This window comes from Lissotriton vulgaris, chromosome 5 (genome assembly GCF_964263255.1).
Source record: "Lissotriton vulgaris chromosome 5, aLisVul1.2, whole genome shotgun sequence".
In the NCBI taxonomy this organism is placed as follows: Eukaryota; Metazoa; Chordata; class Amphibia; order Caudata; family Salamandridae; genus Lissotriton; species Lissotriton vulgaris.
Window position 1 is genome coordinate 800,101,923 of NC_141693.1, and position 24,640 is coordinate 800,126,562.

The 24,640-nt window shown below is 46.8% G+C and overlaps 1 protein-coding gene across 1 annotated transcript in view; it reads right to left on the reverse strand.

The window, feature by feature from the left end:
* The window catches only part of SPOCK2 (SPARC (osteonectin), cwcv and kazal like domains proteoglycan 2), a 436,862-nt gene that overhangs the window by 16,065 nt on the left and 396,157 nt on the right, over positions 1-24,640 (reverse strand). The window contains exons 8-9 of the mRNA XM_086922271.1: positions 18,620-18,682; positions 5,420-5,557 (exon numbers count right to left, since the gene is read on the reverse strand). Coding sequence (XP_086778397.1) covers positions 5,420-5,557; positions 18,620-18,682 — 201 coding nt within the window. The remainder of the gene's footprint in view (positions 1-5,419; positions 5,558-18,619; positions 18,683-24,640) is intronic.

Below are 24,640 nucleotides of genomic sequence, written 5' to 3' on the forward strand. Positions count from 1 at the left end.
GGTTCTGAAACTGGGATGGTGCAGTGAGCTAAAAAACGGTGTTGGATCTAGCCCTGATCTCTTGACTGGGTGAGAGCTTTCTGCTTGATTCAGAGACTCTGTCCCTCACCACCACTTGTTGTAAATATTTTTGTCCACCCTAAGCGTGGAAGGGTATTCTCAGATGTGAGACCCTTGCTCATTGCACCATCAGGATTCAAGCAAACCGGGCCGAAGACGGCTGTAATGCCAGAAACCGGTCCCCGGGAGCTTGTTTCCTTCCCAGTGTAAGAATTGGCTTCTGTAGTTTGGTTTGCCCTGTTCCCATCATGCACTGGGACAGGAACAGACTAATTTGCATACAGCCAGGTTCTGAAACTGGGATGGTGCAGTGAGCTAAAAAACGGTGTTGGATCTAGCCCTGATCTCTTGACTGGGTGAGAGCTTTCTGCTTGATTCAGAGACTCTGTCCCTCACCACCACTTGTTGTAAATATTTTTGTCCACCCTAAGCGTGGAAGGGTATTCTCAGATGTGAGACCCTTGCTCATTGCACCATCAGGATTCAAGCAAACCGGGCCGAAGACGGCTGTAATGCCAGAAACCGGTCCCCGGGAGCTTGTTTCCTTCCCAGTGTAAGAATTGGCTTCTGTAGTTTGGTTTGCCCTGTTCCCATCATGCACTGGGACAGGAACAGACTAATTTGCATACAGCCAGGTTCTGAAACTGGGATGGTGCAGTGAGCTAAAAAACGGTGTTGGATCTAGCCCTGATCTCTTGACTGGGTGAGAGCTTTCTGCTTGATTCAGAGACTCTGTCCCTCACCACCACTTGTTGTAAATATTTTTGTCCACCCTAAGCGTGGAAGGGTATTCTCAGATGTGAGACCCTTGCTCATTGCACCATCAGGATTCAAGCAAACCGGGCCGAAGACGGCTGTAATGCCAGAAACCGGTCCCCGGGAGCTTGTTTCCTTCCCAGTGTAAGAATTGGCTTCTGTAGTTTGGTTTGCCCTGTTCCCATCATGCACTGGGACAGGAACAGACTAATTTGCATACAGCCAGGTTCTAAAACTGGGATGGTGCAGTGAGCTAAAAAACGGTGTTGGATCTAGCCCTGATCTCTTGACTGGGTGAGAGCTTTCTGCTTGATTCAGAGACTCTGTCCCTCACCACCACTTGTTGTAAATATTTTTGTCCACCCTAAGCGTGGAAGGGTATTCTCAGATGTGAGACCCTTGCTCATTGCACCATCAGGATTCAAGCAAACCGGGCCGAAGACGGCTGTAATGCCAGAAACCGGTCCCCGGGAGCTTGTTTCCTTCCCAGTGTAAGAATTGGCTTCTGTAGTTTGGTTTGCCCTGTTCCCATCATGCACTGGGACAGGAACAGACTAATTTGCATACAGCCAGGTTCTGAAACTGGGATGGTGCAGTGAGCTAAAAAACGGTGTTGGATCTAGCCCTGATCTCTTGACTGGGTGAGAGCTTTCTGCTTGATTCAGAGACTCTGTCCCTCACCACCACTTGTTGTAAATACCAGTGTCAATGAGGGCTTGTACGTCAGTGCCTTCGATGGAGAGGGAGCACATGGGAGGTGGCCTTCGACGAGTCCCCGACTGGCTGACATATGACACCACGAACACTTCTTCATTGTCTTCATCCTCATACATGGGGTGTCGTTCTTGTGGCTGGTCAACCGGCTCTGGCGGTGGGTCATCCGGGGAGATATGGTGAACACGCTGTGACACGCCTCTGGGTCTTGACGCTGTTGGTCGGAACCGCCCACCGCGGCACACTCGGGCATAGTGGTTAAGCCTTCCACATCGGGAGAACGTTTTTCCTTTTGCCCCGCAGACAGCCATCATGGGGTGATCCTCACCACAGTATCCACACAGTCCACCTGGTGTCGGTTTAGGTGCCTGGCGAGGCGTCGTGGGGCGTTTCTGGATTGAGCCCACCTTTTCATCCTTGATCGGTGGGTGCTTGGGCACCTGTGATGTGGCGACCGGTGTATGTAGGGCGGCTTCCATCTCCTCTGCCCTGGCATCCGACAGTTCGTGGGAGCCGGCTGGGAACAGGATCTCGTCCAGCGAGATCCCAAAATGCTGGAGGATTAACTTCCACAGGAGCTTGGAGCAGTAGCATAGGATTATCTGATCACGGATTTCATCCCTCTGGTCCGTGAAGGGGCACATGCTAGCCAGCCAGCGTAACCGAGCATAAAACATATCGACGAATTCTACATCGGTCAGCCACGCTCTCTTGAATTTGAACTTTTCGAAGTCGTGGTTGAGCTGTGGGTCAAAGGGCCTGTTGAGCGCGGCGACCGCCCCTCCGTAGTCATCTTCTTTTCCGGTGTTGGGGAGCGTCTCGAATAGATCATAGATTTCTGCGTCCCCGTAGTAGATGAGGAGTGACCGTTTCATGGTGCCATCCATTTCTCTTGTCCCCTTGAAGTAGTGGTTGAGTCACCAGGGGATTCTTCTGTACCCATCGGACTGTGGGATATGTAGTATTTAGGAATCTTTAATCTGTTTCTGTGTGACAGGCAAGGGGCAGTCATGGACCATTTTGGATGGGCCCATTGCGATCAAATCGAGTTGCCAAAAGCAACAGAATGACCAAAGGAGGGAATTTTTGGGGCAGAGAGGGGAAGCTCCTTACCGGGGATCTGTGGGAGCCAGCAAAAACAGAGTGCTAATTTGCTGCAACCTTCTCACTCTATTTCCCTACCCCACCTCCCCCTTATGTGGACAGGTTTAATAGCGTGAGGCATGCCATCTCCGTGGCTTTAGTATGCCTCCCAAGCAATAATACAACCAACCAGTCTTTGGTTGTTTGAGAAAACTGAGATGGCTATAATGAAATAGTTCTTATTTTTTAAAGAAGGATCAACAAGGCGCTTCACTGGGCCGTTTCCTGAAAATTGTAAAGATGCTGCTTGTGTCCAGGCATATACTGTTATCAGAAGTGCCAAATGTCTTTGGCAGAGCAGGTGGCCTCTTTTGAACCATAAAAGCTCCCCCCCCCCCCCCCCCCCCCCCTCAGTTAAGCCAAGGTTTTGGCCTGCTATAATAAAAGTGATTGAAGTGCTAGATTTCCTGCAAGGAGCCTCAGCAGGCTTTGCGGTTAAAAACCCTTAACTGGTGGTCTATCCACTACAGGCCTATTGGTTAATGTATGTATGTCCTATTAAGCATTATCATTCTAGGGTACATTCTTCCAGTTAGGGGGTATTAGGAAAAGCCTAGCACTTCCCAAAGGGAAACAACAAAAATGATCCCCAGGTACTGAGTTTAAAGTCCCAGCATGTCAAGGTCATTTGTTTTTTATTTTTCAGAAAAAAACCTCGCTCTGGGGATTTGATCTATAAAGTAAATATGTTTTAATCAAATTTGGTGTGTTGCGTTGTGGTGCAGTGACTGACCATTGTAGAGCCATATCTCTAAAGATATGGCACTGCTACTCCCTTCTGCAGCACTGGTCTATTGCAAGCACACAGTTAAGCACCATAGTTCCACACATTCGTTGTCCCAATGACACAAAGAGGCCTATCCACAAACTGGATAATGTAGTACATTAGCGGTAGGACTATAACAGTATTACTATGTACTACAAAAAATTATTCACGTAGCTATGTGTGGAGGTCTCCACCTCTCCTATCTTTTCTCTGCAGAGATCTCCACACACTTTAGTATACGTTTTAGTGGTAAATGAGGGAGAGACAGAGAAGACGGCTGGATTATGGAGAATACTTGCTACTAAAGTGGGGAGGGTTAGAGGAGTAGTAAGGAGGGCTTAAGGGAAGGCGAGGGAGGGTTTTGGGGATGGACATGCCCCCACCCCCAAATGGTAAGTCCCTTCCTTTACAAAAACTGTCCTTCTATAGTTACTACAGCCATAAAGGATCCCAAACAGTCATAAATTGACTCCAGCTCAGAGCTGGAATAAGTCCAGCACCACCCTTGGTCACCTGAGGATTTCTGAGGATCGGGTCAACCATCAGAAGTGGAAATAGAAGTCCATACAATATGGAGCTGTCGGATGCAGGCTTCTGTGAGACTACAAGGATCTATGTGGATTATAAATTCAGTCCTGTCTCTAATCTGATTGACTCTCAATATGGGTTTGTGAAGCAACCTCGTTCTGCATGTTGCATCCTGTGATACCTTTTGTTGGTCTACAAGAATACTAATTTAAATGATATAGCCTATCAGCAATCAAGGCTAAACAAGTATTTCCTTTAGGTACAATTATTTTAACCGAGAGCGGAACCTGTGTCAAACAACCGTTGTTGTGCGACTGGACACCAACTTCACGCCAATGTATGAATCTAAACATTTGAGAAATGGAGCCTCCCTTTCAAATCTAGCACTGAGATGTACTCCTGGATTTGTGCTGATCCAAAATTTTGGAATAAACCATTAATCTGACTCAACCCACTGCATAGGCTATGGCCTTTGGTTAGCTACTCTCTTCCTTTAATAGACATAAAAGTTTTTAATTTAATTTTTCACATATGGCCCGTAGAGTGCTCTGTACATTGAGATGTTTTCTGCTATGCGATGTGATTGTTGCCAAATAGAATGACACAATGTCTTACTAAAGTAATCCGAATTCCAAAAGTGCAAATTTAATTAATGTCCAATGCTGTGTAAACATTGAATCAAATTAGTTTGGAATAAATAAATCATTATGCTATTCCATTGGTTGCGTACAGCCTTCAGCTCTTATAGAAGAGGGTGAGATGACACAGAACTTCTAGAGGAGAGGATGAACCTCCAGAACAGTGGGTTCTTGCTCACACCCTGGGCATTGGTGACTCTAGCTCTCTATTGCAGCTTTGCAATAGTACCTCCTCCGACAATATTGTAGGCCGTCTGCAATCAAAGACACCAATCCTATGGCCTGAAAGGTCTGCAGGCTTCTATTACATCACTCATTCGCTTACCTTGGGATAAATTGTAAAAACAAAACATCAGGTAATATTAATGGCTTGTGATAGCTTTGGAGTTAATGCAATTAGAAATTCCCACATCCAGGAATGACTTGATAAAAAGGTTTTGTGATTGAAGAAGCACCAACCATTCTGTATTCATTGTGGCAGTTAACACAAGCAATTAATAGAATCACTTATTTGCATTGTGTAGCACACAAGGCCTGCTTGCATAACTAATCCTGCTCCTCTGTACAACATTCCTTGAGAGCCAGCGAATAAACTATACCTATAACTTGGAAGAGCTTTTTTTTGCCATTTTCTTATAGTGAACATTAGGTTTTAAGACAGTGATAGGTATGCTCAGAAAGGCAAACATAGGTTTGAAATAATTTTGTAAATCAGTGATGAAAGTCACAAAAAAACTTTAACACAATCCAATGCAGCAATTTGCTCATGGGTACACAGAGCACCATTGTTTTACTTATCCATTAGAGACCTTACCACAATCTGGATTCCCATGTAAACGTGTCCCCGTCAGCTCCACACCCAGCTGGTCGACACACCAGCACTCCCCGCTACTTTGGTCGCACTGCATCTTCCTATAGTAGCCATCTTCATCACAGCTGGGGATGAAAACACCTGGAAAGAATGAAACAGAAGTTGATGGGCAGAGGCAAATCAAAAATACATTTATGAAGCGTCTTGCAGCTGAATATTTTAAGCTTTTTATACCTCTTAAATTAAGAATCAGCAAAGCCAATAGGTCTGGCTTGCCTTTCGGGTCCCACCTAAACATAAAAAAAGCTTGTCACAGTGAACACTCAAAACAAACTGCCTTCTGCAAACAATGTATCTATGAGATGATTAATTTAATGTGCAATGTCTACTTTTGAGTTGTAAAATAGTCTCTCAGGCATTGTAAAGTAATCACTCCATAGGACGGGGAATGATACACTGAACATCCAATAGCAAGTTGTGAAACAAATGCTACTCCGGGAGGAGCCACAATCCACTCTATGAATTTTTAAAATAATGTGTAAAACTGGGTATTCAAGACAGATACGCTCTCAAACCACACCTAAACATAGCACAGCATCCTACAGAAAATAAGGCAAAATCAATTGAAATTTTGTAGATTTCTAGAATTCAATTAGGAATGCTACTGCAATTCAAGTTAAAGTAAACTTAATGAGACTAATTGTTCATGGGTAATCCAAAGGGGTAGCTTAACACCTTGGCTGTTAGTGATATTTTCCTCCTGTGCTGAATATTATATTTTCCCATTGTTCATGACGAGCTCAGCTCGTCATCAGCACAGCTCAATCGTGCCTCATGACGAGCTGAGCTCGTCATGAGCAGCAAAGGGGTTAAAGACACTGATAACATAAAAATAAAGAAAGGTTTAGTGTAGGATAATGATATTTTTCCTATGGACGTGTGTATGTAGTGATCTGCAACGTTTGTATTACTATATTTACTAATTGTGTGTTTGTGTGTATGTGTGTGTGTTTCTGTATGTGTGTGTGAGAAAGAGTGCGTGTGCATGCTTTCATGCAGGTGGATAACTGACACAATATTGTGGTAAACAATATCGGCGACAAAAATATAATTTACCACAGTATCGTGGTCCTATACTTATAATAGCAAAAACAACAAATGATGGACGAAATGCTGAACAAATCAAACATTCACACCCAGTCACAGTTATGGGCTTAATCCATCAATTTGTGCTCACCAAGCCACCCCAGATTGGACCTGTAAGGTATTTTTTCACATGTGTCATGCATATGTGTATATTTTACACTTATTTGGTCAAAATGTACACATCTGCATCAACACATAAGAAAAACATATTTTTAATTGTGTCCTGTTACGTTAGAAACACCGCCAGCGGTGACATCTAAATGCGGCAGGTGGGAGACCGTGGACTCCAGGGAGTACTTGTGACCTCTGACGCTGTGGGATGGCAGAAAGAATGCGAAAATTGTAATAAGGCTCTAAGGCCCACATGCATCATCCCGGGATTTTGGGAGTTCTAAAGTGCGAAAATTAGCGATTCGCATTTTAGAATTCGCAAAACGGGATGCATGATTATTTTCGGTAAATTCATGCGATTCGGTAAAAATCGCAATTTTTACCGAATCGCATAAATTACCGAAATACAATTTGCGAATTCGCTATTCCCATTGGTTCCTATGGGCCAAAAGACCCATAGGAAGCAATGGAAAGGCATTAGCAAATTGCGATTTTCACTTTGAAAATCGCAATTTGTTAATGCATTTCATGGGTGCAGGGGGGGTCCAAAGGACCCCCCCTTGCACCCCTGAAATGTATTTTTCGCATCATGTTTCACACACACATGTCCTAAGGACATGTGTGTCCGTAACATGAATGTTGAAAAAAATGCATTTTCAGCGTTTTAAACACTTTTTGCAAATTTACGGAGTGGTTCAACCACTCGGTAAATTTGACCCCCTAATTGCGATTTCGCAATTTTAAAAGCAATCGCAATTTTAGAAATCGCAAAAATGTTGCGATTTCTAAAATTGCTTGATGCATCCAAAAAAGCATTTTTGGAATCGCAAACGGCCGATTTTAAGGAATCGCACCGTTTGCGACTCCAAAAATGCTTGATGCATGTGGGCCTTAGTCTTTCATTTACTGGGATTCCAACAACTTAGTTTTAAGAACAAACTGCTCAGGTAGATTTTTGCCAGGCGTGTATCATCTTACTCCTTTCTCTGGATCATTTGCGCTTTCTCCCATTTGAAGGAAAGTCTGACAGGCAAATGAGCTTCAGTGGCTGGTATATAAGCACCTTTAACCCTGTGACTCAATAGAAAACGTGTGCCACCAATCTGGAGGAAAATGCTGGAAGCTGAACTTCAGGAATAGAAGGTGCCATCTTCTTCCAATGCCCACTGTTAACCAAGCAGAAATCCTCAGGGGAGGGAGCCTACAAGCCTGCTCTCTTTTTGATCGAGTGGATCAAGCAAATGTTTTAAAACAAAGACCAGTTAGTTATGGTGTAAGATCTAGCCAAATCTAATAAAATTCATAGGCTTTCTATTTCCTAATTTTCGGCAAAGTAATGAACTACCTGAGTGGAGAACAATATCAGAATGTTCTTAGGGCCCAATTACGACTTTGGCAGCGCAGCGCCGGTTTGGCCCTGCTGCTGCACCACCAAAACCATAGTCAGACCGCCCACCAGATTAAGAGTTTCTTCCTGTTTGGCGGGCTGGTTTTTGTTGTTCCCACGGCGGTGCCTCTAAAAATGGGCACCGCAATGGGAATGCCAAAAACAATTCCTGCATGGGATGGACTGAAAAGTCTCTGGCATGGACTGGAAAGTCGTTGCCCTGCAGGAACTGGGAAGCATGCACACAGGGGGCCACATGATGTCCCCCCTGCATGCTTCCCCATGTGGGGGAGGAACAGCGGGCCCCCTTTGTTAACTCTCAGCCGCAGTGTTCATGGAGGAAGAACCTCCAAGACACCACCAGTGGAGAGGAAACTTGTAATATGCTTGATGGGATCGCGGTTGTCCAGACAAGCATTTTGCAACTTCCTGACCGGTGCAACAATGCCAAGGAATAGCAGTTTTCTGGCAGCTGCGGTGGGGCTGTGGCAGTCCCACCACCTGAAGCTTAATAGGGCAGTCGGGAGACCACCACCGACATACCCTCTCAAGTCTGGCAGTCTGTAAACCGCCAGACTTGTAATCAAGGCCTTAGAGTCTCAACCTGAGTCCCTCCCAGGTCAGCTCTCTTAGCTTCAAAGAAAATTTCCATCCCACATCCAGCAGTTGCCTTAAGCCTCCAGTCAAGCATGGCTTCACTAAGTATCTTTGTATTCCATTTAGGATGAGGAGCAATAGCACACGTTCTATACAGTCACAAATGTATTCATTGGCAGGGACGAGGGGACTCTTTCCTTCTATGACAAACTAGGGTGTAATATGATATTCATTGCAAAAAAAATCATACAATGGAAATGTTCTCCATTCAAAGTTATTTTAGGTAATTTACTGACATTACACCATTCTTTGTTGCAATACTTAGGCTAATTCATTCATCGATTCAATTTGTACCCGATTATACCACTTTCCCACTCTTCAATTCAAAGTGTAATTTATTCACCAATGATGTGGTTTCCATAATATCCTATACAGGAAGTATGCTAAATTCAACCCTTTTGTATGACCAGCCCTTTTAAGTTGTACTAGAAAAGCAAGGTCATGAAGTGAAGAGAAGTTCCAGAGAGAAATGTGTATGCCAGTGGAATGCTCTGCAGCTTAACTCAAACACAATACATTTCATATCTCATAACTTGTGTAAGAGTATTTGGCAACAGGAATTCAAATGTGCAAGTCTTCTCAGCCCAGTTTACTTAAATGCTGTGGCCCTCATTTATGAGGCCGTCCGTCACTTTTACACCGCCGGTGCGTCACTTTTTGTGACGCACCAGCAGCATAGAAAATGTGCCTTGTTGCACCATATTTACAAAGTGACGCATCTAGGTAGACCTGCGCCAGGTATAATATATGCAGGGGGGTGTTCTGACGCAAGAAAGGGTTATAGAAGTGACGCAGTGAAATCTATCAGATTTCACTGCGCCATTCTAGGACGCAAATGCGTCAATTTCTTACGCCTGCCTCACAGCAGGCATAAGACTGACGCAGGCCCTTTCACATGGGGCTTGACTCATGTGAAAGGACACATTGCGGGAGTTGCGTCACTTTTGTGACACACTCCAACATTGCGCCATACAGATACGTCAGAAATACTGAAGTATCTGTAACTCCTTACGCAATGATGCGTCATATTGTAAATATGACGCATCATTGGTGTCCCAAGGAGGGCGCAATGAAAAGTGACGCATCGCTGTTTTCACGGAGCGATGCGTTACTTTTCATAAATGTGGCCCTGTTAATTCAGTTTTAATATCATACAGTAACTTAATCTTACTAAATTAAAGCTTCCATTACGTTTTACATGGCATGAGTAGGTCCTACAGCAAAGTCTGCCAGGAAAATGTGCCATCTAAACTCTTGCTATGGTTTAGTAGTGAATGTCACAAATATTTTTATGATGTGATGTTAAGGTAACTTGAAAATATAAACATCCATACCCTAAAAAGAGCACATGTGGCTAAGCCTGTTCAGCAGGTTTCTGTGACTACAGTGAGAAATAAGCAAAGGATGACCTTTGGGACAGAAAAATTTGTAAGAAGCAGTAAAATAGCAACAGTAGGGTGCCAAGCTATTACATGATCTTCTGGGCAGTGGCCCATGATGAAGAGTTTTGGGATTTTTTTTTTTTTTTTTTAATTTTTTGAAAACCTTTATTCGGAATCAGAAAACACAGCTATTTAGCCTAACATCCCGGAGGCAAGGCAGCAAAAGCAAAGGAGGGCATTAGCGTTCAACAGTAGGAACATAATCATCAAAGGTTAATTTTTATTATAGAAAAACAACAACTGGCGCCCGTGGGCGCGAAAGTGGCAGTACGTAGAGCTTGTCGCTGTGTGTCGGGGATGGGTAGGGAATAGGGCAGGAATACAATCAAGAAAGGAAAAGTTCAGGATAGGACGGAGGGAGGTGGGGGAGGGCATCAGGAGGAAGAAGCACTTCGAAGTTCAGTTGGCGTCACAGGTCAGGGGAACGCAGCCTCCTGTAGGTCAATTGGTTCAGGTGGTTGGCAAATATCCCCCCTATATTCATTCCATGCTCCCCAGACTTTCGTCCAGTTCTGCGGCCTCCCCCTGGCTACATAGACCGTCTTCTCTCGAACCATACACCAGTCCATGTTGGCCTTCCACTGCACCAGTAGAGGGGCCGCAGTCGCACCCCACCGCTGAGCTATGTCCCTCTTCGCCACCATGTTCCCAAGGGTGACCCACCTAGTCTGTGCAACATTATGGTCGGACGGTTCCCAAACATTTAGGAGGCACCGACGGGCCTCCGCATGGGAGGCCACGCCAGTAACCTCCGCCATCACGCGGTGGATCCTCCTCCAATAGGAGGCGATCACCGGGCAATCCCAGAGGATATGTAGGAAGGTGGCAGGAGCCCCACACCCCCTGCGGCAGAGCCCATCAGAGGAGAAACCCATGCGCATCAATCGGGGCCCAGTCACGTATACCCGGTGGAGGATCTTAAACTGCACAAGGCGGAGACGGGAAGAGATGGCAACCTCCTTAGGAGAGGAAACCGCACTCTGCCAATCCTCGTCGTCCAGCTCAAGGCCATCCGCTACCCACTGCTCTCTCAGGCCAAGGAGGAGGTCTGTGCGTGCATTTATCAGTTTCTTGTACGAGAGGGAAATCGCACTGTCTGGCACATGCCCATCCAGGATCCTATCCTCCAGCGGGGAACTTTCAGGAATGGCGCCATCCGGCGGGGAGGCCGAAAGCAGCGCATGTCTCAGCTGTGCATAGCGGAAGAACTCCGTCGCGCCCAGCTGATATTCAGCCTGTAACTGGGGGAAGGTCTTAATCACGCCCCTTGCAATCACATCCTCAACCCTGCTGATGCCAATGAGGTCCCACTTGTCAAAGCCTTTGGTGTGCCACAGTCTACCCAGGATGTCGGAATCAAAGAGGGGAGTGAACCTCGTGAGTCTGCCCCGCCATCCCTGCGCCTTGGTAACTGCCTTCCAGATACGAACCGCCGTTAGAGTGGGGCCCGTCAGTTTGCGGTCAAGGGACTTGGAGTATAGGGCACGGTAGTAATTACCGCCTCCCATCAGCCATCTGTCCATGGCGTATCCAGGGTTCTCCACTGGGCCGTAGAATCCATGGTTCAGGGCAGCGAGCTGGGACGACCAATAGTACCGGCGCACGTCGGGGAGAGCTATGCCCCCATCATACCAGGGGAGCGTGAGTTTGTGGAGGGCCACGCGAGGGCGACCCTCCCAGAGGAGATTACGGAGAAGGCCGTCAACGTCGCGAAAGTAGCGGGCAGGGACAGGGTCTTGCGAATTCTGTAGTGCATAGAGGAACCTGGGAAGAGCCATCATCTTAAAAAGAGCAGCGCGGCCCAGGAGGGAAAGCGGCAGGTGGCGCCAGCTATCGACGTCACGCCGCAGCCGCTGAAGTGGAGGGAGCAGATTGTTATCATACCTGAGCTTGGCATTACCGGATATGTATATACCCAGATATTTGAAGCCTCGCGAAGCGATCTGGATACCGCAGCCCCCCGGGAGGCGCGGGGTATCCCCTTTAAGGACATAGAGGGAAGACTTAGCCCAGTTAATAACCAGGCCGGAGTATCGCCCAAATAGTTTGATGACATCACAGGCCACAATAAGGGAACTACCCGGCGAAGACATGTACAACAGTATGTCATCCGCGTAGAGGGAGACCCTGTCCTCAAATCCGGGGGCCCATTCGATACCTCTCAAATCGGGATGGGACCGTAACCTCGCCGCTAGGGGTTCGAGAGCCAGGGCAAACAACAGGGGGGACAAGGGGCAACCCTGTCTGGTGCCACGGCGCAGGGGGAAGGGTGCCGACAGGCGACCATTGACCGTCACATTGGCCATCGGGTCCGCATAGAGGAGTTTCACCCAGCCAATGAAGATCGGACCGAACCCAAGTTTAGCCAGAACCGCCCATAAATAAGACCATTCCAGTGAATCAAAGGCCATGGTAGCATCCAGGGACGCCAACACCGCCGGGTCTTTAAGAGTGTGGGCCCGGGCCATAACCCCGTGGAGGCGACGCAGGTTCAGGGCAGTGTTGCGGTGTGGGATGAATCCCGATTGATCGGGGTGGACAAGGTCACTAATCACTCCAACCAACCGATTAGCCAGGAGTTTGGCAAGGATCTTAGGTTCCACGTTAAGGAGGGAAATGGGACGGTAGGAGCGACAGACGTCCCGTGGTTTGCCCTCCTTGTGGATGACCACGATGGTAGCAAGACGCTGGTCCAGGGGAAGGGAGCCTCTCTCAAAGGATTCAAGGAACATCTTGCGGAGATGCGGGGAAACCGCATCCGATCGGATTTTGTATAGTTCCACCGGAATACCATTGGGCCCAGAGGCCTTGCCCGAGTTAAGGGAGCGAATCGCAAGGTCGATCTCGTCCGCCGTAATGTCCCTATCCAGGTCCTCCCTCTCTTCCTCGGAGAGACTGGGCAGGTCTATGTCAGCGAGGAAGGTCGTGTTATCCGCCTCCGAGAACTCCGAGACAGACTCATAGATACCACGGAAGTAGTCCGCGAAAGAGTCAACAATGGCGCTGGGGTCTGTGAGAAGCGCACCGTCATTTCCGAGGAGTTCCGGCACCACTCGGCTGGCCATCTCCCTTCTGTCGAGCCAAGCCAACAGTTTCCCGGCCTTATCGCCCACATCATAGATGCGGCCTTGCTGTTTTTTGGCGAGAACAAGGGCGGCATTAGTGGCCAAGTCATGGTACTCTGCTTGTTTCAGCGAAAGAGTATGGAGGGCCAGGGGGTCCGAATCGGAGCGCAGCTGGGCCTCGAGGTGTAGCACCTCCTGCTCAATGGCCAGCATGGCCGAGTCTCTATCCCGGCGGGTGGCCGCGATGAGTGCCTGGGCCTCACCACGGAGCACCGTCTTAAAAGCTTTCCACAGTGTAACGGCCGACTCCACCGAGCCCACATTTTCGGAAAAATATAGGTCAATAGATTTGGCCAAAAGGGTACGGGTCTTAAAATCTCGAAAATACCAGGGATTGATCGCTGCCGGGCGGTCCGACAGAGTCACGCCAAAGTCGAAAGAGACCCATAACGGGGAATGATCGGAAATGCCTCGGGCAAGGAAGCGGGCCTCCGACACAGCTAGGGCATCCGAGGCCAGCGTGAGAACATAGTCCAGGCGCGAGAGACTTCCGTGCGCACCCGACAAAAAAGAAAATTGACGAAGCGTGGGGTGCAAAAGCCGCCACGTGTCCACCAGCCCAGTAGAGTCAAGGAAGGACGGCAACCACATCTGTGGTCCACTCAGGTCGCGAGGCGGTTGGCGGTCGAGGAGGCCAGAGCAAACCGCATTAAAGTCACCCCCCACAATCAGACGACCAGCCGGCATAGACAAAATGGCAACACCAAGGTCCTGGAAAGTACTAGATTGAAGCCCTGGAGGGACGTACACGGACAACAGCGTGAGGGAACGCCCTTCCCATCTCCCGGATACGGCTGCGTACCTCCCCCTATCGTCTATCATGGTGGTCCCTATCTCTAAGGGAAGGGATGCGCGCACAAGAATCCCCGCCCCCCTGGAGCCGGAAGAGAACCCCGAATGAGCCACCATTTTATAACCTTTGCGATTCAGGGCTTTACAGGCATTGCCCACCAAGTGCGTTTCTTGAAGAAGTACAACATCCGGCATGTGCCGCTTAACCAGTTGAATAACCACCCCTCTCTTGATACGATCACCCAACCCGTTAACATTCCAACTGAGAATTTTCAACACCCTACCCCTCATCCCTCCACCACCCACCCCACCCATCACCCAAAGACACTTGCATCAGGAAAAGTCCAGGATCGCCATTGTCCGTGTGCCACAAAAAGGAGAAAAAAGGAAACAAAACACAAACCAAAAATGTACCCAACCAACCCCCCACCCTGCACCCCTGCGTTAGACTAGAAAGCCCCCCCAACTTGCAGTGTGCCTGTCGCCCCATTAACTACTCTACCGAAGACCCAGAGGAGGAAGGAATCCCCGTGGAATCGTCCCGCCACCCACCTTCAAAAGAAAGGAGAGAATAATCACACCAAAACAGTAGTCCGACGGTCCTTCGAGGCAGGGGTAGCCCCGGCTCCCAGTTCATTCCTGCCGCTCCGCTCCGCCCGAGGCTCCTCCAACATCTTCCTCACACTCCTCCCGTTCTGGTGTGACAGTGTCCAGCCACTCGCTCACGTTGTCCGGGTAATCAAAGAAGTAGGCACGGCCCTTGAATTCCACGCGGAGCTTCTCAGGGAATTGCATAGAGTATTTGAGACCCATATCTCTGAGGCGTCTCTTGACCCCCGCGTAGCTCAGTCTTTGGCGTTGCACCAGCCTGGTGAAGTCCGGGTAAAAATGAACCTCCGCGTTCTGATATTGTAGTGGCCCTTGCGATCTGGACGCCTGGAGGATCGCATCCCGATCTCTGAAGTTAAGAAGGCGCGCCACAATGGGTCGCGGCATCGCCCCTGTTTTAGGCGGACCACCGGGCACACGGTGGGCACGTTCCACCGAAAAGAAGTTGCTCAGCCCTGAGGGCGCCAGATGTGTCTTAACCAGTTCCTCCACAAAAAGGTCCGCTGCGCCATCCTCGGACCCTTCCGGAACCCCCACTATGCGGACGTTCTGCCGCCTGGCTCGCCCCTCAAAGTCCTCCAGCCGTTTAGAGAACTGATCGGCGGTCGCTCTCAAGTTCCGGACCTCCGTTTGTAGTTCAGAGACATCCGAGGTCAGACTAGTGGTCATAATGTCCAGTGCTCTCACACAGTCATTTGTCTTCCCCAAGTCAGTTCTGATTAGAGCAATATCAATGGCCATGGAATCCACCTTGTGGGACAGAACCTCGTGTTGGTGTTGTCCGTCAGTACGGAGGCTGGTGATGGCGCCCATAATGTCGACCAGGGTAGGATCCGAGCCGTCCGGCGGGACAGTCACTGGGGTTCCCTTGGAGACAGCACCCGACGCAGGTGGCGATTTGAGATTGACATACCGCTCCATGCGGTTGTTCTGCGTCTGCGGTTTGCCCCGACTTCCTCTATTTGATGCCCTCTCCGGATCGCCCCTGCCCGCCATGTTGGGTCCTCAAGAACAAAGGACCGGTGGTCGCAGGTCAGGGTCCACAGCCAGGAGTCAATCAGATCAGAAAGACAATCAGGTCGACCAGGGCAGGGGTAGAGCACCGCGTCTTCACCAGGGAGGTGGCAAGCAAGGCCCTTGCGGCACGATCGAGCGAAGTGGCGAAGTGACGAAGTCCGGATAGACAATGGCACCGTTACGGAGCGGAGTTCAGCTCGACGTAACTTCGCGCAGGAGCCACCGATTCGGGATCCGATTGCAGCCCCCGCCCCAGCAGGCCGCCAGCTTTACAGTGCCACCAACGTGGACCAGGATTCTAGGCAGGATAATTGCGGTGGATCGGACGGTCCACGGAGCTCCGAGCTTACGCGGCCATCTTGGTCGCCCGCGAAGCTCCTCCCCGAGTTTTGGGATTTTTAAGCCCAAGGTATCAAATGTGTCAGGGTTACTGGTGGTGTGGCAGTCCCATAGCAGGTACGCGGAAAGCAACATTTCTATGCCTTCTTTTAAGATTTTTGTTCTTGCGACTAGTAAAAGCCAGAGTACAATTCAAGGTACACTGTACAATGCACACAAAAGTTCAGGTGGAAGCTGCTTGATATATTTAAAATATCACCATTCCTCTCCTAAATGCAGATTCATGAACAACTGTGTTTTTTGATGAAACCTCTTTCATGTTTTGGAGAAAAAGTTTGCACCAGGTTTTTTTAAAATCAAAACTAAAAAATATCATGATATTAACATGAAAGCTGAACGTCATTAAAACATAACAAACTACCTTATCAAGGAGTTATGATTTGCACATTCAGAAATGTGCTTTATATTACCTTCTAAGGATGAGATATAATTATTGTCTGGTTTCAACTTGCCCTTTTGTCCTCTTTGCCTTAATGGTGATAATGTATATTCCAAATCTACTTTAGGTTGATGCTGACGTTTGTAATGATGTCAAGCCATGTTGTCTGAGGCACAGTGGGGCAAATGGCAGTACATTCTAAAGCTACTTTCCACTGCAAGGTGACACCTTTTTACGTTTGGTAGGTGTACCCCCTTCCCCCGCCCCACTGCCGCTAATGTGTGCAAAGTGGGCATAACACAGAGAGCCAAGTGCAAGCAGACCTTACTTTTGAAGCTAGGCCAATCACCTAAAATACCATGACTTGTTTACCTGTGAAATCATAATGCCAGGTGAAACCAGGTCCAAATAATGGACAATCATAATATTGCATGATATTCCCACACCTCAGATGTGTAATATATGTGAAACCGCACATTTTACGCAGCTTCTCTGTCATCAACATGCAACTCTTTACGCAACACGCAACTCACAACGCAGTGCTGAAATTTTCCATCCACTGTTCTATTATGTAAACAATAGTGAATCTAGGTGTATGTGTTGTTTGTTCTGTATACATTTTTCATTGCCTATTATTTTGCTTTAGTGTCATTACCACCAATGAACGCATAGTTTCAATATTGTATTTAAAGGCAATGTCTGTGGATCAAGAAAGGATTAGCCAAACAAAGGTAAGCATAAAGATGGTAATTTGAACAAATAAAGAAAATATTGCATCTCAGAGCTCGGCAAATGTTCACAAGCAGTTGGCTTTGGAATACTTGTTCAGGAAATGGAGGTATACAATATCTTCCATAGGCAACAGAAATGAAGTGCCAGAAAGGGGTTGATTTAGGCAGATGAGGGACATCCACCCAAAGCAGTAGATGTCCTGTCCACACTAGCTAGAGTGTATTGATGTCTATGCACTCTAAAGGGGACTGAGGGGACGCCTGCCATGTTTTGGCATATGGCCACATCCACTGAGCTCTAAATTAGGCTCTTAGTTTCAACCTTGAACTAACACATAGAGGGACTGATTTAGAGATGCATGCTAATGAGAAACAGCTGGATTTTTGGCTGAAGTGATAAATTCAAGCCGTGCAAATCGTACCCCCCACCTGAAATGTGCAACTGGGAATCAGGGCCATAGAAAGCCCTGTTAAGATACCAAGATTTGGAAAGAATAAGGAAGGGAAATGTGAAGACATGAAAGCAGCAAGGAAAGTTTAGCTGAAGTGGAACACAAAAGTAGGAGGATTACACTACTAGAGTCCAATCCTGACTTCTAAACACATGCAAGTAGCCACTGAATTAGGAGTGTGATCTACAGAGGAGAAGGGGAGCGCAACTCCCTTAGTGTTGACTGTAGTGTTGACACTACAGTCAGCACTGAGGGGAGCGCAAATTATGGACTGCATGTTCCATGATGCAAAGGAGCAAACCTTTCTGGGATATAATGTAGTGTCCGGCCACACCCTTTTCCTGCCCAAACTAATTTTCATGACCTCCTCTGCCATTTATCACACATTCCTATTGTTCCTTTTTGTTAAAATTGCATTCTGGCCCATTAAATACGACCTGAGCCGGAGAGTACCGCCAGGGTCTCGTAAATGACCTCCGTGAATACCAAAAGTCGTATAGTTAGATTTTTCTCTCAATTTGCCTTTGTGAATCGGGCCCACAGTCTTAATGTTGAATTTCTGATTTCAGGAGCTTTCTTGGAAGAGCTATGTGATGGCATGACAGAAGAGAAGGAGACTGATGGGATATGGGAAACACAAGAAGAAAACCCTCTGACTGGGAAGACAGGAGTGAATGCACCTGAATGCACCAGCAATGAAGCTAGGGAATGGGTGGAACATAAAGACTGAAAGGGGTTATATCTTTATTAAATACAGTAGAGACCCTAAAAGAACTTATGGAATACACATAACCCACATTGCCTAAATTATGTTTTATGAGCTGCCCACTGTAAAAAAAATTGTTAGAAATCGGTCAAAATAAATATTGCAAAAATGACATATTAATAGACTATCTCAATATTTTGTAGGGCTCATTCATGCTCAAAGGTAGTAACAATAACAACGAAAAAAATACCTGGCTTCTTTTTGGCTGCTTCCTGGATCTCAATCTTCTCCAGCTCCACTAGACAGGGGGGCTCTATGACATACAGGAGAGAAACATGGAAAGTGAATGGAGACTTGGTACATATACTGAATCAAGTATGCTTAGGCTGCCATTTTTTTTACACAGTGTCTCTCATGCTAATTCCCTATAAAAGTTGACCGCGCACATACGTATTTATTCTTCATGAATCTGCTTACTTTTACTCTTTTAATTTTTACCTTCTTTTATTTTGTCACATTGCTGCATTTCATACACTCATTATAAATACTGAGTGCAAGATATTTGAGAAAATCTTTAATACACTTTTGCTTCTTTAAATTAGTATCAGACTACATATCATGATGAATGTTGTTAGAACTTTCAAAGGGTCATGGGGCAAGCACAAGCTACTGGGCCCAACTATGGGGATTGAGGCTTTTTACTCTGGGGAAGGCATTTATGGGTACAAAACATGGTCTGTTCTTGTCTTCTCTAATTGAAATCCAGCATTCTCCAATAGGCATATCTACTCCTTCTTCCAGTCCACACTTAATTATCAGACACTGGCTATTGCTTTGTCCTTACAGCCCATTTGAAACTTATTTAAAACGACTTCATTTCCTAACCATGTTATTCTGACTAAACACATTACATTTCCTGCAAGAGAAAATTAATATTTAAACAGGAAACAAGAGAACAAATTGTGGCATCACGTTATATTCCTACAGTAAATAAATGAGGCTTTAAGTCAGTTCATGAATTTATCTCTTGTCTAAAATAATATTCTTCCAGCAATTAACACAATATCAAGAAGGCTTCTGAGTTCATTATGCGCATCTCTATTTCCCAGCACATTTCTACCATTATCTGCAAGGTCAAAGTAAGCTTCTTCCAAGCAAGCTGAACGCCATTAATTCTATTTATCTCTAATTCCTCTTGCACAATTTTTTTAAAATGTTGAGTTAAGTTAATTAGAAACTAAACACTACTACTAAAGAAAGGTTTAATAATTATTGTAAGTTAAGAAAACACATTCAATAAGTAAAACAAAATCTAAATTAGTTACATACTTGCACGTTTTAACATTTTTAAAGAGCATGATTTATTATAGGGGAAAGCATTGTTTTAATTTTGTGCCTTGTGTTTTTTTTTGTGCACTGAATATCTGCATGTCATTTTTAAAAGTCCAAGGCAGATTATTTTTTTAATTTTTTGATTTCCGTAATTTTTTATTGGATAACAAATAAATATTTACATGCAGCATGGAATATACATGAGTGGAGGGAGAGAAAGGAGAGAGAGAAAGAAAAGAAAGAAAGAAAAAGGCGCGGGGGGAGTGTAGAGTGTTGGCCATCAGCCTTCCTTGTCTTTGCAATAGTTCGGTCTTTGCAATGGTTCGATAGATCGGATAGTTCGAGTAGTTCAAATGTCCGTTTTCCAAGTCCTGCTTGTCGTTGTCTTTTGCCTCCCCCTCTGCGATGCCTGGCGGGTGTCCTTGTTCACGCCCCGGGCGGTAGAGAGGATAGGGAAGTATAGAAGTCGGAAATGAGAGAGGAGAGGAGCCTTGCTTATTGTTTTCTATTTGTTAGAGCGCGGATCCCCAGAGTATGCCCCTTGATGGTTGTCTAGATTCTGTGCCTAAGGGGGTTTGTGCAATGATAGGTAGAGGTCTAGGGGCCCCCACATGTTTGACTGCCTGTGGGTTTTCGGTGAGTGTTTCGCTGTAATGTTATCTGCCCCCCTTAGGAACATGACCCAGTTGAGCCATGCCTCGGGCGCAGCTTTCGAAGTGTCCTTCCAGTTGCTTAAGATTATTTTGACTGCAGCCGTCAACAATAGGTCAATGAGGTCACGGTCTTCTGTCGTTGTGATGGACGGGGATGCAAAACCCAGGACTAGACTTAGGAAATCTATGTGTATGGCTACTCCTGTGATTTCATTGATAAGCTTCCCAATTCTATCCCAGAACTGCCTGATCTTAGGACAGCTGAGCAGGAGGTGTTCTAAGTCCCCCCTCCCTTTGTCACAATTCCAGCATGCATCACTCTCTCTGATCCCCAAGGTGGCCAGGCGGGCCGGTGTCCAGAATGCCTTATGCACTAACCAGTATTTGGTCTGATTTAGCAATGCTGTTATCTTTTTCCTAGAGGTTGATCTCCATAGCTCTGCTTTCTCGGTCTCGCTTAGTTTCTTCCCTGCCAAAGTCCTCCAGAAGTTTGTGACCTTATCGTTGAGTTTGGTGTGTTTGGGGCGGAGGACTTTGTATAGGTGTGCTACTTGGTGTCCTAATGTGTTGAGACTGGCTGCAAGTTGTATGAGCGATGGTGTCTGGCTGTTGAGTTTTGCCTTCCTAATTGCCACTTTGATTTTCAGGAAGTTGTAGAGTTCTATGCTTTGTAGGTTGTGTGTTTCCTTGAGAGTGTCGAAAGTTGTGTTCACGCCTTGGCTCTGTAGGTCATGGGCCGTGGATATACCGTGTCTGTACCATTCATGCATGTCTAGAACCTTATCTCTGTATCTTAGAGTGCGGTTGTGCCAGATGGATTCAAATTGACCTCCCTTGATGCTTGTTGTCAGTAGTTTGTCGACACTCAGGAGAGCAGTCTTTGTGTTCTTCAGGACAGGGTTGTCCTTCACTACTGGGTGTCGTGTGGCAGTTAGGAGGGTGATGGGGTTCATGCCTTTTAGTAGCCCGCGCTCAAGTGTTAGCTATGCTGGGGTGTATTCCTGTCTTGGGTCCAGCCAGTGTAGCCCCTGTCTGGCTATGCATGCTACCTGGAATCGTTTGAAATTTGTTATGTTCAGGCCGCCCTGATCTTTTGAGAGCCTGAGTTTGTGTAGGCTTATTCTGGGTTTTTTCCCTCTCCACAAGAAGTTGTTCAGTATCTTGTCTAGTCTCTTGTGGAAGTCTTCTGTGTTAGTCAGTGGGAGCATGGTTAGCATATAGTTGACCATCGGTGTGAGCATCATCTTTATCGCCTCTACCCTTCCCCACCATGTTGTGTATTTGGGGGACCACCCTTCTACTTTGTCCTTAATTTTCTGGATTATTGCGTGTTCATTGTGTTCTAGTGTCGTTCTTAGGTCTCTCTCAAAGAGGACACTCAAATATTTTATGGGCTTCTGTTGCCATGTTAGTCCAGACGTTCCTAATACCGTTCTTGTTGTGTGGATGTTTAAAGGTTTGCACTCCGATTTATCTTTGTTGAGTTTGTACCCCGAGACCTGGGCGTATTTATCAATGGTGTCAGTCAGTGCTTTAATGGATCTTTCTGGGTCTTCTGTGACTATTAGTACGTCATCCGCGTATGCCGCTAGCTTGAAGGTTTCTTCCCCTATTGGTATCCCCACAATATCCACGTTCGTTCTGATCATCGTGAGGAGCGGTTCTATTGCTAATAGGAATAGGGCTAGTGAGAGAGGGCAGCCTTGTCTCGTTCCCCTTCCCAGGTTGAGTACGTTCGATGTGCCTCCGTTGACCACCACCCGTGCTTTGGGGTCCTCGTATAGAGCCATCACCATTTTCCTATATTCCGGTCCTATCCCGAATTTCCCCATGCATTGATCTAAAAAAGGCCATGAAACCCTATCGAAGGCTTTCTCTGCGTCCAGGGCTATCTTGACTGCTGCGTTGTTGCTTCGGGAGGAGTGGTTAATTATGTGGCATAGTAGTCTCGTGTTGTCGTGTGACATGCGGTTTTTGTGGTAACCTACTTGAGAGTTGTGTATGAGTTTGGGTAGGTATGCGTTGAGTCTATTGGCCAGTATTTTTGCGTAGATCTTGCAGTCTACATTTATGAGGGAGATCGGTCTAAAATTCTTCACCTCAGTTGTATCCTTCCCTTCCTTTGGTATAACAATTATGTTTGCCTCAGCCATTGAGGGTGTCATGCGTCCGCTCTGGACACATTCCGTGAATACCTGTTTCATTGTGGGTTTGAGTCTGTGTAGGTACTGCTTGTAGAAGCCAGCTGTGAAGCCATCTGGCCCCGGTGCCTTATTGTCTTTGAGGCTTGCTGTGGCCTTCTCTATTTCATCCTCCGTTATGGTCAGTTCTAGGATGTCGCGTTCTCGGTCTGATAGTGTGGGTGTGGTTATGGTCTCTAGCAGTTCTTTGCCTCCATCCTCCTTTAGCGTTTCATCTTTGGTGTATAGTCCTTCATAGAAGTCTCTGAAGACCTCTAGGATCTCTTTGTTTGTAGTCTGGGACTTGCTGTGTCTGTCTTTGATGGCTCCTATCGTGTGGTGTTTCTGTTTTCCCCTTAGATAGGATGCTAGGTTTTTGCCTGCCTTGTTTGCAGTGCATAGGTTAATAGATTTGTATTTATTAATCCAGGTACCTGCTCTCTCACTCAGTATTCTGTTACGTTCGTACTTCAGTTTGGTCAGGTTCGTGAGAGTGTTCTTATCTTCTATTCTGGCTATATGGCTGTTCTCTAGCTTTTTAATCTCTTTCTCTGGGTCTTCAATTCTCTTGTTCCTTTCTTTGTTCAACCTGCCTTTGATTGTCATGACTGTTCCCCGGATGGTGGCCTTCAGGGCATCCCATAGTACTTCCCTTTTTGTCTCTGGTGTGTCATTCATTAGCAAATATTCTTTTATCGCCTTCTCTATCTCGGCTTTCGCTGAGGCGTGTTGTAGTAGACTGTCATTGGATCGCCATCTGCGGGTTGGCCTTTCATTGTGCTTGCCAGATAGGGTTAGGCTTATGTGCGAGTGATCTGATACTGTTCTCGGTCCTATCTCTGTGTGGTCTATGAGGTGGGTGTGTGTTTCTGACATTAGAATGTAGTCTATTCGGCTGTATGAGTTGTGTGGGTTGGAGTAGAATGTGTATTCTCTGGCATCAGGGTTGCTTAAGCGCCATGGGTCTCTTAGTCTTAGTTTGGAGCAGAGGTTCTTTAGGATGTTGGGGTTGCTTGTTGATTGGCTTGGTCTATGTGGGTGCTTGTCAATCGCTGGGTCAAGAACTTGGTTCATATCTCCTGCGACGATCACCAGATCCCCCAGCGGTAGGGTGTATAGTTGTGCACCTACCCCCTCCCAGAATTGTTTGTCTTAGCTGTTGGGACCATATATGTTTGCCACATGGAATGTCTCTCCCGCTCTTCTAAGAGATGTTACAAGCGTTCTTCCTTGGGTGTCTGCTTGGGAGTCTACCACTTCTAGTTTGGAGTTTTTGCTGGTGATTGTTACTACCCCATTCTTCTTATTCTGTGCCGGTGATCCCAGCACCTCGCCTATCCAACTGGCCCCTATGCGCTTTATATCTTCTACTTCCAATCTCGTTTCTTGGAGCACATATATGTCGCTTTTAAGTTTCCTGAGGTATTCTAGCACCTTCCTCCTTTTCACCGGGCTGTTCAGCCCCTTGACGTTTAGGGACACTATTTTAATGTCAGACGCGATGCTACTCTGGTTGCTGTTTGTCATTTACGCTGCTCTGTATCTCGCGGTGTAAGTGGCCTTTCTCTGCGTGCTTTTGGTCTCAGGGTTGTGTGTGGATCCATCTCCCTACGTCTGCGCGTGCTGCTCCTACATGTGAGTGTATAGAAAGAGAAATAGAAGAAGAGAAGATGATAGAAAGTAAGCCCATGTATATGCTCCCCGCCCCCCCGTTCCCCTCGCTCCCTCCCCCCCACCCTTCCCTCCCGCCTCCCCCCCTCCCTTACTTGCTGAGTGGGTGTGCGACGACAAAGTTCCTTCGCCCGCATCATCCCTGAGGTAGAGTTTGTTTCATTCCTTTGGTCTAGTCTTTGAGGTAGTATGGGAGAAGAAAAAAAGAAACCAAGGCAAGGTCTTCCTCCAATCGTCTTGTTCAAGTTGTGCCTTGTTTGTCCTGCGTCGTGTTGTTCTCGCCACAGACTGCTGGAACTCCTTGATGTGTAGTCATGTTACTGTCTTGGGTATCATGAGGTAGATATGTTGTCTTGTGTTTGTAGTGTGACCTATTCAGATTGCCTGTTCCCGTCTGGTGAGGCACTTCTTTTCGCTGCTCCGGGGCTTTTGTTT